This window comes from Microtus oregoni, unplaced genomic scaffold, assembly GCF_018167655.1.
Source record: "Microtus oregoni isolate MIOR12 unplaced genomic scaffold, Mior012 000008F_ref0000371, whole genome shotgun sequence".
NCBI lineage: Eukaryota > Metazoa > Chordata > Mammalia > Rodentia > Cricetidae > Microtus > Microtus oregoni.
The window spans coordinates 48,566,027-48,579,513 of record NW_024543067.1 but is presented as its reverse complement, the minus strand read 5'-3'; the positions used below and the strand labels follow the sequence as shown (position 1 = coordinate 48,579,513).

At 39.6% G+C, this 13,487-nt stretch overlaps 1 protein-coding gene across 3 annotated transcripts in view; it reads right to left on the bottom strand.

Moving 5' to 3' along the window:
* Arhgap32 (Rho GTPase activating protein 32) overlaps positions 1-13,487 on the bottom strand; it is a 233,797-nt gene that overhangs the window by 9,405 nt on the left and 210,905 nt on the right. For all 3 annotated transcript variants that reach the window (XM_041657642.1, XM_041657643.1, XM_041657644.1), the window contains 9 exons: positions 9,952-10,054; positions 9,184-9,328; positions 8,679-8,761; positions 7,840-7,947; positions 7,406-7,551; positions 6,312-6,507; positions 4,726-4,871; positions 2,551-2,622; positions 608-1,486 (listed from right to left, as the gene is read on the bottom strand). In XM_041657642.1, the coding sequence (XP_041513576.1) occupies positions 608-1,486; positions 2,551-2,622; positions 4,726-4,871; positions 6,312-6,507; positions 7,406-7,551; positions 7,840-7,947; positions 8,679-8,761; positions 9,184-9,328; positions 9,952-10,054 (1,878 nt within the window). The remainder of the gene's footprint in view (positions 1-607; positions 1,487-2,550; positions 2,623-4,725; positions 4,872-6,311; positions 6,508-7,405; positions 7,552-7,839; positions 7,948-8,678; positions 8,762-9,183; positions 9,329-9,951; positions 10,055-13,487) is intronic.

The following is a 13,487-nucleotide window of genomic DNA, read 5'->3' as shown; positions in this document are numbered from 1 at the left end:
ACCCTACACGGAAAGCCAAACACTCCCCATGTGATCACTAAAAACAGGTGCCTTCCATATTTCAAAATGGCAATCCATGATCTTCTATCCCACATGCAAGTGTTGAGAACACACAAGGTTCAAAAGGAAAACACAGGGTTTAAAATTTGCAAACTCCTCTTGAACTGCTACAACTTGGATGGAGGGAGAAGCAGGTCCCCCACCTGACTTAGAAAAGGTCACTTAGAGTACAAGGTTCCAGTGCTTACAGACTGTGAAGTAGGCTGGCTCGTTAACTTGTAAGGCATAATACATAATAGGATATGTATTAGAAGAGAAAATAGAATCAAGAGCTACAAAGTTGTGCAAAAAAATTATCCATGAATTCTGACTGTCCAAAGAGGTAGGGGTCTTTTGTGAAGGTCTGAAGCAGGACCATGGGCCCTTTGGGGAGTTCTGTTTGACTCGTTTTAGTTTAGGGCTTTGAACCCTCAGCACCATTCAGAAAAACATTCTCTTTGATTATAGCCTAGCTGTGGAGAAGGCTTTCTCTTAAAAGGCACAGATGGCACACAGGACGGAAGACCACTCTTAAATTAGGGAAGGAATAGAGGAGAACAAACGGTACCTGTCTGACTCTGTCCAGAAGGTACAGCCTTGCTCTGACTGCTCGAGACAGGCCGCTCCTCTGCCCCTGGCAATTCTACTTCTTCAGCTGCCCCCTGCTCCAGGGGCTGTGCTTCAGGCTCACACCCTTCCTGTGCCTCTCTCTCACTTGTTTTCGTCTTTCCTATCTGGGTGGGGGATCTATTTATGACATCTCTTTCTTCCACACTTTTGTCCCAAGATGGAGGTGATGCATTCTGAGCTATGGTATTGGAGACAGTACCAATGACTTCTGACACCCGAGGTGGAAGAGTCACTGAAATGGGCTCAGATATGTTCATGGAAGGAGATTTGCTTAGCTTGCGTCCGATCTTCGGAGAGAAAGCATAAACAACCTTTTCCGTAAATGAAGATGGTTTAGAAGACTTGTCCTCAGTTGGACTCAAGTCCAGGGTAAAGAATGGACTCAGCTTCTCCTGGACTGGAGACACAGGTTCAGAACTTGTAGTGCTGCCTGGAGTCTGCGACCGGCTACCACCTGCTTCTACATCCTTCTTACTGGTACTCGGTTTATCCCTGGCAAACCCTAACGAATCCAGAAAGGAAGCACCACTCTCCAGACACTCTGACTCGGCTTTTGGAGGGCTGCATTGAAATGACATCGGATCAAAGTCCAGACTGGCTACTCCAATGTCTGGTGGACTCAAGTCAACATCCTCAGCTGAGTGAGGAGACACAAGAGCTGGAATGTGGAGCAGCCCCACTTCCTCTTCACTCTCATTGTCGTGGGGCAGATTATCATAGGAATTACAACGGTTCGCCAGCATTTCTCCATTGAAAGAGGCAGAGAGTGCATCACTGCTAGACCTGGGTCTTCTAGGTCGGAACAACTTGGAATCACCTGGTAAAAATGGACAACAATATCAAAGCATGAATGTCACAAGACACAAGATACCATGACTAGTCACCTACTTAGTACAATAGTAATATTGCATAGCGTAAGAAAAATGCAACTTTTAATTTTCTTCCCACAAACTGTCCCTGGGTGTACAGACATCAGTCATTTATGGTAAGAGAACTTCCAAATTAACAAAGAAGGCACTGTTCCATAGCCTGGATAGGAAAAAGGAAAGGGATTCTTGGATTGTATGTATTACTGATTCATCACTGACTCTTGCCATGACACTAGGCAGGTTTCTCACTTTCTTTGTGTCTTATTTTATTATTGGCTTCATATATAACTTATAAGTAGACGTCATCACTTAAAATAACACTTTGGGCATAAAACAGTAAGAAAAAAGGGGCTGCTTATTATGGGAAAATATCCTTATGCTATCCAAATTTCTTTTTAAAGCGAACATGTTTCTTCCTAATAAAAAGTATTCACATGCATTTTGTAAAGTTCTCCATTCACACACTTAAAACACTTCTACTTTTTTTCCTAATGAGAACAGGCTTTTCACTTCTCAAACAAACCCAAGCAGCACAGCACAACACAACACTTACTTTCATAAAGTTTGCCTGTGAGTTTCAACTTAGGCTGTAACCACATCTCCCTCCAGCATCTGCCAGGAGATGTTGGCCCCCTTTGGAGGCAGACTTGGGCTTTAAGTAGTCATGTCCAAATGTTAATGACCCTTGAGTAATGGAGACCACCCACCATCAATTAACAAGTGAAGCTCAAAGTTGTTCCCATACCAAATCTAAAGGAATTAGTGACACTTGCTTTTAAGCACTGACAAATATAAATGTTTGCTTTCAAACATTTCAGCCATTTGATATAAGTAGCATTCATGCCAAAATAACTCACCATATTAAAATATTCATGAGTTTTAATGAACCATATTTAATAAATAACAATACTACTGGAAGTGATATTTCATAGTCTTCTTACTAAGCACATATTCACAACACTGCTGTATGCAAGTTCTTTTATGCAATCCATCACAGAACACTTAGGCTTACCATCAACAGCATGGAGAGAAGTAAGGGACTCCTCACTTTTAGCTGAGCGAAGGGTTCCTTCTGCCCTGCCACCTAAATAATCAAAACCAAACAGTGTAAAACCTGTGATTATTAAAGATTATGCAGTTAAAGGGCTTGGTGTTTTTCCTAACTTTGTATTTCCAAGTGTGATTAGTCATTTTAACAGTCATATTCAGTTTACCACCCTATTATGTAAAGTGCTGCACTATTCTGTTTCCCAGGTGAAAACAAACCCTTCTAACGCCTACAAACTTGCATACAGAGGCAAACTAAAATACTTCTTTCCTGTATGTTTCCTGATGACCAACTTCACGCGGTGATGTATTTTAAAGTTTTTTTTTTTAATTCATTCATGTGCATGGTCCATACGAGTGTATGCACACATATGCCAGTGCTTTAGGAGGCCAGAGAAGATGATGGATCCCCAGAGCTTGTTACAGGTGCTAAGAACGGAACTAGGAATTCTCCTGTAGAAGAGTTTTTGATCACTTAGCCATTCTCCCAGCCCCTCTGATGACATCTTACAGTGGTCCCATCCTCAATGACAGTGCCCTTGTAAAAATACAAGACAATGAGACACTGAGAAGAAGACCCTGTAAAGATGCAGGCGGAGAATGGAGTGACGCCACCTAAAGGCAAGAAATGTCAGGGGCCATGAGCGGACAGACGAGGCAGGAGGGAATCTTCCCTGAAGAACTTGAGTGACCACAGTCGAGCTGACACCTGCCAGACTCTGAGTTCCCACACACTTTTGTGCTTCAGTCTCAATTTGTAATTATTTATGGTGGCAGCTGCAGGAAACTCAGTTATTTTAATTGTATGCATTAATCTTATCTGCCACCCTACTGTGTGTTGCTGGCCTGCTCGTAGCAAGCACTTCAAACTGCAGGTGCTTTAAGTCCTGTCTCTTAAGCTCTTTGCGACCTTCCTGCTCTCCTCTCTTGACAACAAAATCTCTTGTAGTCCTTTAAAAATCTTTTTTTTTCCCAACCTGCCCCTCTTCCTACTCTGCTCTCATTTCCTGAAACAGGATTCTTAGTTCCCTTAAAGATGAGGTGAACTGCACCTCCTGTAACACCCAAGCTAAAAGCTCTCTTTCTTGGGGCTGGAGAGCTAGTTCGGTGGTTAAGAGCACTGATGCTCTTTAGCAGACTGGCTTTGATTCCTAGCACCCACACAACATACAGCTCACGGCCACCTCTAACTCTAGTTCCAAAGGATACAGTGCCCTCTTCTCGCTTCTATGAGCACCATGCACATGGAGTGCGCACACAAATGCAGGCAAGACATCTGTACACATAATGTAATACTGATTAGTTTACAGTTAGCATTCCTGACTACCAGCCCACCATCTTAAGAACTGACAATGTCCACCAAAGACGTCAAACAGAATTCTACGTCAGCTGTGCTTGCATGCTGAAAGTCATTCTTCACACAGATTCCTTTCTAATTAGACTCTTAAGGCAGGGAACTACCTAAATTTTCTTTCTTCGCAGCTTGCTATCAAAATATCTACTATATGGGTAATATATGATTGCAAACTAAATGATATAAGTGAACTGAACATTATTTCTAACAGTACCTAAGGAGAAAAATATACTATTTTTCTAGATTAAGAAGATATTCTTATTAGAGCACAAATTTTTAAAAACTATCTTAAAGAATATTTTACTCAACAGTTACAGATATATCTGATGGAATACAATACTCTCATCAGCGAGTTACCTAGAAAAGAGACTGTCATTGGTTATTATAGTTATGAATGTGAAAAGTATGCTGAAGAAGATTTTCAAATTTTAAATCTGTAAAACTAAATATCAAAACAAGTACACAACACAGCAGTATTTGCTTATTATCAGCAATATATAAGCCATGTTACAATAAAAAAGCAATGTCACAAATGCACTGCTAATTCTTAAAGTGTTTGTGTGTAAAAATCTACAGTTTCCCTAAGAAACTGAGTTCTTCTGTACGTAATTTATATTCTCTTATGAGCTGGTGATAATCAGACCTGAAGACAATCCACCTGTGCCCACAACTATGCACGCTTTACAGTGAGGTGTGTTGTGATGGCATGGGAAGGGGCACCCAGAGAAGGCAGTCATGAGGACAGCAGGCAGTCTGCTGTAGCAGAAAGGGTGGCAGAGTGCTCACCTTTCAAAGCCATGGCTTTCATCTCTGAGGGCTCACTCTCATTACGCTGCAACTTGCGTTTAGAGACAGAAGATGACTTCCCCAAATTGAAAAAAGAACGCCAGCTGCCCACAGGAGATTTTTTCATCTTATTCTGAGGCCTCTTTCTACAAAACAGAAAATAGTTTATCAGTATTAACATAACTGAGGCTTTATTTTTCATACAGAACACGTAATGAACAAATGGTAGGAAGAACAAAACTGTTTGGAGAGGTTTAATAGGAACCGTAGACAAGCCTTCTCCCTGCAGCGTGGTGCACTGTACAGTGCAGTGCTGTACGACAGGGAAGCTAAACATATGGGTAGTAATGTGAGCAACAGCTTTACAAAGGTCACTTGTACCTTACAATATGAAAAAAAAACCCTGAAAATAAGACAATGATATTAAAGCCTCCACAAATAAAACAGTATAGAAAAACTGAAGTAAGCAGAAAGAACAAGGACAGAAGACAGGATGTTTAAGAATCTGGCATATGCTGAATGCCAGGCAGTGTGCCTACTACCCATGTTCAGTTAGATGTCCTTTAAAATCAGATAACCAAACAAGAGGTCGATTAAATAAAGACCTAAGAAGTTCAGCTAATTTTTTTACTACTGTGAAATTGTGTGAGGAAATGAGAATTTCATAAAACCTAAACAAGTCTACATCCTAATATCTACTTTGTGAATCACTACACAGTAAAGATATCCTTGAGTAAATCAGAACTAAAACATTAAAAGCAAGGTGCTGAAGACAAAGTAACATTACATACCAACTGCTTGCTTTTTATTCACTGAAAGAAAAGGAAGGTGAAGGAATACATAACAATGAAAAATAACAAATTCTGGGGTTTTGTTAGTGTTGCCTCATCTAAGGAAACAAGAGCCTCACATTCATGAGTACAAGTCACATCAAACATACCCTGCACATAGATTCATCATCCTACAGACCTAGCAAGGGAGTCACACCCGTTATTGGTGTTCCTCAGGGAAGCAGGCAGAAAGGGTATCAGCTTGGAGAGACTCAACTAAACACTGCAGAACAAACAAAGTCTCATACAAGTTTGTAACTTTGTGTTGGGTCGAGTTCGCAGCTTCTCTGGGTTGTATGACAACTTCTGCACTCATCAGAACTGCACAGGAGGCTCCACCCCCATTCCTGACCAGGTGGGGTCTCAGCTGGGTGGAAGGGTCTCTAAGTCTCAGTTACCAGGGACTCTGACACTAGTCAGGAGTCTGTTGGAGCTGGATAAGGAACCAGTGTCTGAGAAGCCATTGCACATTCACTACTTTCTGACTAAGTTGTTTCAGTACAACTTATTTTTAAATTCCTAAAAAACATTTCTCAGAGAGAAAAGCCAGCGCCATATAATGAATGTGTATCCCTTTATTAGCAATTTCCCTTGTACAACTAACTTTCTTTTAAAGGGTTTGACATCACTCATATTCAATTAAATATTTTCTAAAGCTGCCACAGATTTTATTATAATAATAATAATAAAAAATTTAGAGCAAATTATTTTCTACAGCTATGAAACCATATTTTAAAATAGGACAGTGTATTTTACCTTTCCAGTGGGAACTCAATAATGGTATGAAACTTCCCTTGAAGTGCAGCAGGCCCTTCACCTACTTCGATGTACTTATTTTCAGTCACAATGGGAGAATTGACCTGAGCCTGTGTTCTTGCCTGGGCCTCCTCCAATGTCAGCAGCTTGGTAGATGGAGAAGATACCAGCAGGGACTTGGGCCTTGACAGAGACGCTTCAGAGAAAAAGGAAGAAGAATGTCAGTGTTGTATGCGTAAGTCAGTTTGCCCACCATCAATCTCTACCTAGCGACAGTGTTTCAACTTTTATTCAAGGTCTTTCAATGACAAATATCACAATGTTTTATATTTAATAAGAAACAGAGGGTGACATTGCAGAGCACAGTGAAATTCTATCATAATCTATTTTCCTTTCAGGTAAAGGTAATCACTCAACATTTTTAGTTTTAGAAGAATTTTTCTTTTTATGCTAAATCTCATATTTTTATATATACTAGTAATGTGGGTGAGGTTTTTTTAATGTCTAAAATACTTTTAATTATTTTTTTGTATATGGGTGTTTTACAGGTACGTGACTGTATACTACTTGACATGTAGTACCCAAGAAAGCCTCAAGGGGGTGTTGGATCCACTTGAACTGGAGTTGCAAGATGGTTGTGAGCCACTTTGTGGGTTGTAAAAACAGAACTTGGGTACTCTGGAAGAGAAGTCAATGCTCTTAACTGCTAAACCATCTCCCCAGCCCTGATGCAAGATATTGTTGATGAGTAATGAACTTATAGCAGTCCCATATATGGTATCACTATATACACACATGGAGTAATATTCTAAAGCTGCCAGAGATTTTATTATAATAATAATAATAAAAAATTTAGAGCAAATTATTTTCTACAGCTATGAAACCATATTTTAAAATAGGACAGTGTATTTTACCTTTCCAGTGGGAACTCAATAATGATATGAAACAAATTGTCAATTTGTTGAGCTTGCACAAACATAAATTAGCTGTCGTCTATCACTGTCACACAGTATTAGATGAAATGATAATTGCAAAGTTCTCCATTGCTTTAGAAACTTGTTCCTGGTAATAAGGAAAAGCAATCTGAGCCATACCTGCCCCTTCCTGCATGACAGCGCTGATTTTGCCACTGAAGAGCACATCTACATGATTGAGGATGAACTCAACAACCACAGACTGAATTCTCACTTCCATGAAAGCTGCTGTCCCACTGAAGCAGGCCGACTCTATCTGCTTTGATCTGTGGGGTCAATAACAGTCCCATCAGAGCTGCGAAGGGAGTTCTCCTGATGCACAATTCCTCAGCACAGAAGTTCCAGAGACATTGGTGGAAGAAATCATACTTTTACAGTCCCTTAGGCAATGCCTACAGGCTGCTTTAGGGAGGTGTTAACTAAAATAATAGTTTGTTTTACTTTTTAACCTTTTTTTTTTGTTTTGTTTTTTTGTTTTTGACGAACCATGAAGCAAGGCTTTTTACAATTCAAGAAAACTCATCCTCTAAAGATTATAATCAAATGTAAGTTACCTCAGCAGGTTTGGTGCCCAGACAATGGCAAGATTTTTTGCATGCATATTCGTGATGGAGCAATAATCTGCTAGAAGAGAGAGGTGTCTCATCAGGAACTCCAGGGTTCTGAAAAATGAAACAGAACATGCTAGTTGAAAGAGACACTATATGGCAGTGTGGAGATCACTGGCTTGTAAGTTTCTGACAGCAGAATAGAAAACAGTGCATGCACAATACACATATTTGTGCTTTAAACATGTGTTTAAACATCATTCAAAATGAAATTTCCAAAAAACTAAGTTTCCACACCAAGTAATATTTTGAAGTTATGCTATTCTACTTTCTGCAAATAACTAAAAGGATAGGGTCTAACCATCTAAAAGCATAAAAACAAGGCATTACAAACTTAAAGGTGACCTGAGCACCAGGAATAGTGCCTGGATAGCTGAAGTACTTTCATAGTGAAAAGCCCACCCAGCTGTAATGTCCTTGTTCATCTTATTTATTTAAACCATTCTATGCATACGGAGATTAAATTACTCATCAGGATACTTTTAGAAATAAAAAGTGATCAACTTATTCAGTTAAACTAGACACACACACACACACACACACACACACACACACACATACACACACCCCTACACACATATCTGTGTATACTACCTACCAGCCATCTACAGCAGCATCTCTGGATAACAACACAAAGATTAAAACCAATAAAACAGTGGCCAAGAGACAGAACTAAAGTTTCTATTATGAGAAATAGCAATTTATATATGAACCAACAAAGATCTAGTTGTGCCCAGAATGCACTTCTCTGTCTTCTAATATCCATCTGCCAGGTCATGACTTACCTGTAGTGTGGTGGGGGGAGCTGCTGGATGACATCATGAATTTTTATCAACCGCTCTTCCTCTGTTGCTGCTGAGACGGCATCCTGTAACAGACATAACCCAACAAACCAGTTGGCTTTGCTAGTCCAATGAGAGTTCTTGACTTGCAATCTCACTCTGATACTCATCTACAACATGTATCAAGTCACTGCATCAAGAGGGAGCACTGCTTCCACGTGCTTGCTTGGTGCTCAGATGCCATTGTTAAAAAGCGTGATGGTATTCAATGTCACACATGCTAAGTTAGTGGTTCAAAGCAAGAAATAAATGAATAACAATTTGAAAACTTTAAACACCTAGTTCTCTTGACTACTATTATTTGTTCAAGGAGGTTTTTTGTTTTGTGTTTTTTTTTTTTAAGCATAAAATGAATTCTCACTGGAGATTAAGCCAAAATACATTTTAAATGACCATACAACAGAACTATTCAAAGAATGTGAGATGATGTACCCCAGTCCATACTCACAGAGAACTTCTCATACAGTTGGTAGGTGAGCAGAGGGTTTGGGAGCTCTCGGAAGTACAGCTTACAGAGGGAGCCCACAGAATGGATGTCTTGAACATAAGGCTCTTTCGTCAGGTCGGGGACATGCTCAGAATCAAACTCATGACTAACCCAGACAGGAAACAAGACAGGGTTACTTAAATGAAGAAAGGAAAATATATGCCATAGAACAGAACACAAGCACACAAAATGTTCAATTATATGTAACAAACCAGTATTTGGACTTCAATAATAGTAAGACATTATCTTTTGTCAGATATCCATGTGGAAAATAAGGACACAACTTAAATAATTAAACAGAAATAACCTCTAGCTCAAAAGGTTTACCTTTACTTCAGTAACTTGCTACTTTCTTCAAATCATTAGATTTCATGTATTACATTTGGGTTTTGACACACATGCTAAGGCACATGCATGCAGGTCAGAACACAATTTGGGAGTGTGTTCTCTCTTTCTACTATGTGGGTTCCAGCTTGGAATTCAGGTCACAGAACTTGGTGGCAAGCATCTACCTGCTAAGTCATCTCACCAGCCTTCTTCAAACATTTTAGAGAGATAAAATACTATTGAAGTATTGAGGAGGCTAGAATACATGGTTCTGGGACATTCTTTGCTAGTTTATCTCAACCATGTTACTGGTAGCTATGGTTATAAAAATTAGTTTCTGAAATAATTTTAATTTACTGAATTAAAAAAAAAAACAAAAAGGAAAATGTCATAGAGTTTTACCGAAGTCTCTGGATATTGGAGGCAACGCCAGAGAGACGATATATGCCATCCACAATGCCATACCTCTCGATGAATGCTGTGCAGCTCTGAAGAACCTGGGGCACTAAAGAGAGTTTAAGGCAGATTATTGTTGCTATTCAGTGTAACCAACATGACACCCAAAACATCTTGGTTTTTATAAGCAAAATAAAATTTATAAATCGAAGAGCAAATTAATTAGTCTGTTATTAAAAAAAGAAGAGAATCTAATTATTACATCTTATATCTAAACCTGGCAACACCACGCCTGGCTCTGTTTATACATGGTGCAGTCTCTGGCCACAGACTCATTTAGATCAAATGTTTAACCCCCAACACAACTACAGACTACAACAAACAGCAGTTCACTCGAATGCCATCCACAGCAAATGATTTTACAAAGGTAAGCACATGCTCCACCAAGGTAATTACTTACAAGTGCTGCACTACTTCACTCCTAAACACGTTTCTTTTACCTTTTAGTCAATGCACAGGAGAGCTACTTCAGGCATATGGGCTAGAACAAAAGTTCAAAACTATGGGATAAATTTCTGTAACCATTTAAATTTTTACCATAGCCGGGGACTGGCACTGTTTATTTTTAATGCAAATTAATCAGCACACAAACTTCTTAACTGGTCATTTGATAGTGTTAGTTAAAATCCCTGACAAGCAATAATTGGGAGGACATTACTCAGTCTATAAAGAAATAAATACTACACTAAGGATAAAATACCCAGAAGCTGGTTGGGTATATTAGTAAGACAATCTGAGCTACTGAATTTCATTTAGTGTATATTACTATGTCATTTTTTTTTGTAAACTGTAATGGCACCTTGCTTTTCTTGCCTCTGGCTAAAGTCATGCAACCCATCTTTCAAATTCTATCAGCTATCATATTTCACATTTAAAATTTGAAAGCCCATGTGATTAAAAATCAAAAAGCAGTGGCAAATAACATTGATCGCTTTGTATATCAAGGACTAGTTCTTACAGTGTAGACACTTCAAAACATCCTTCCTCCCTCCCTCCCTCCCTCCCTCCCTCCCTCCCTCCCTCCCTCACCAACATGTGCATGCACAAACACACCATGAGACATATCTAGAAGGGAAGTTAGAGGGCAATGAGGGAACTGGTTCTCTCTTTCCATAATCATGTGGATCCCAGGGATCAAACTCAGGTCATCAGGTTTTACCTGGTAAGCCATCTCACCAACCCTACAATGCATACTTGTTTAATTATCAAAGAAATTGTATGGGCAGAGTACTATTATTACCCTCATTTTATAGTCAACGAACTACATCTTCAAATGTAGAGCTTCTCACAGGGGTTCTCTGTGAGGACCAGATGGTTCTCACAGAGGCCTGGAGGAACTGATGGAAATTAAATTACAACAATAGTAGTTTAAGCAGAGTCAACATTTTAAATTACTGCAATATACTGCCAGGTTCATAAGGCCCTTTATAATTTATACTCACTACTTTGTTTCTGTGTTTTATAATTCTAGAAAAACAGAACTCCTCTCTTTAACCAGTTTCACCACATAGAGAACTCTATTCTGTTGTTCTAGCAGATTCAGTGGTCACTCTTAAGCTTCCCCAAAGACCCAAAGTCAAGGAAGCTGCAGCACCCTGCTTATGTGGTTACTGGACAGATCATTTCCAAATGTCTCCTTATTGTACAGCTCACAACTGTAAACTGTTCAAGGTGAAAAATCAAAACAAGCTTCCTCCATCTTTGGGCATTTAGCACTCAGGAGTACCTTCCTGATATGACTACAAAATCAGCAAGCGATTAACTCACTTGTGCTCTGAGAGCTAGTTACTTAAGGGGAGGGGGGCAAGGAACGCTTTGGTTTTATACAGAGTTATATTAATTTTCAGTTGTGTACTTTTGTCTTTAAGACATTCAGGAACTTTAGTAACAAAAAAGAGATGCTTATGTAGCAGAGAAGAAAACTATAGAGAACTTTTTGAAGTTTTTGAGTGTTCTTAGAAATAATCAATCTGAGCCAGGTAGTAGTGGCGGTAATGTACACCTTTTATCTCAGCACTCGAGAGGCTGAGGCAGGAGGACCTCTGTGAGTTCAAGGTCACCTGATGTGGGATTCCCCTCTGTATGCTGTGAATACCACTGGTGAATAAAGAAACTGCCTTGGCCTGTTGATAGGGCAGGGTAGAGCTAGGCAGGGGAAACAAAACTGAATGCTGGGAGAATGGAGGTGGAGTGGGGAAGAAGCCATGGAGCCACTGCCGGAGACAGACACGTTGGAATCTTGCAGGTAGGCCATGAACCTCGTGTTAAAATATAAAATAATGGAAATGGGTTAAATCAAGATGTAAAGCTAGCCAATAAAAAGTCAGAGCTAATAGGCTAAGCAGTGATTTAATTAATACAGTTTCTGTGTGGTTATTTTGGGTCTGAGCTGCTGGGTGGCTGGGAAACAAACAAGTGGCCTCCAACTACAAGCCTGGTATACAGAGTGAGTTCCAGGACAGCCAGAGCTGTTACACAGAAAAACCCTGTCTCAAAAAAACTACCCCTCCCTCCAAAAAAGAAATAATCAATCTGGTGTGCTAAATATAAAGTCATCTTTTAAGCTTAGGTCCCATTTCCAATAGAAGTGGAGTAAAATTTAGGGTTACAAATTTGTAGCCTATTCCAACGCAAATATATTTACAGATTACTGGAATAATGAATGTGAACACTTTATAAAGGGAAATGGAAGTATTAATGTGCATGTGTACATATGCACGTTTGAGTGTGTGTTTGTACATTCTTATTGTTTTGCTACTGCACATGCCAAACTACAAACTCTAGGGACACTCCTGTCACCACCTCCCATCTCCTACGTTTGGGTTCCAGATGCTCACGTTACTCATCTAGTTTCCATGTGGGTCCTGGCTCCTCACATCTGTGCTTTTACTCAGTGAGCCACAAACCTCCCCTCAACCCCAGCTCCTTGTTCTTTGTTAAAGAAGCTTTTCATAGGGCTGAGGATGTGGCTCACTGGTTAAAGTGTTTACTATACAAGCATAAGGATTTGAGCTTCGTCTCCAACAACTGCATAAAATTTGGGTGCAATGGTCCACATTGTGATCCTAATGCTAGGAAGGAGATGGGGACCCTGGGACTTAACAGCTGGTTGGTCAGCGAAGAGACTGTTACAAAAACTAAGGTGGCGACAAATGAGAAAAAGATCCAACACTTACCTCTGTATTTAGCAGTCATGTGTATGTACCAGCACATGTGCATGCGAGCGTGTGTGTGTGTGTGTGTGCACACACACACACACACACACACACACACACCTTCTTACTAAGCATGCTAGGTCACCCATGTACATAAGGATTGGCCTTGGGAGAAATCCTTTCAGGAGAGGATTTTATTTTTCATATGTATTAATTATTTCTTCTTTATTTATACATTATTTTATTTTCACAAAAATAAGCTGCCAAAAAGCACAGGTAACTTTTACTAGACACTTATATCATGTGATAGTAAATATGTTCATAATC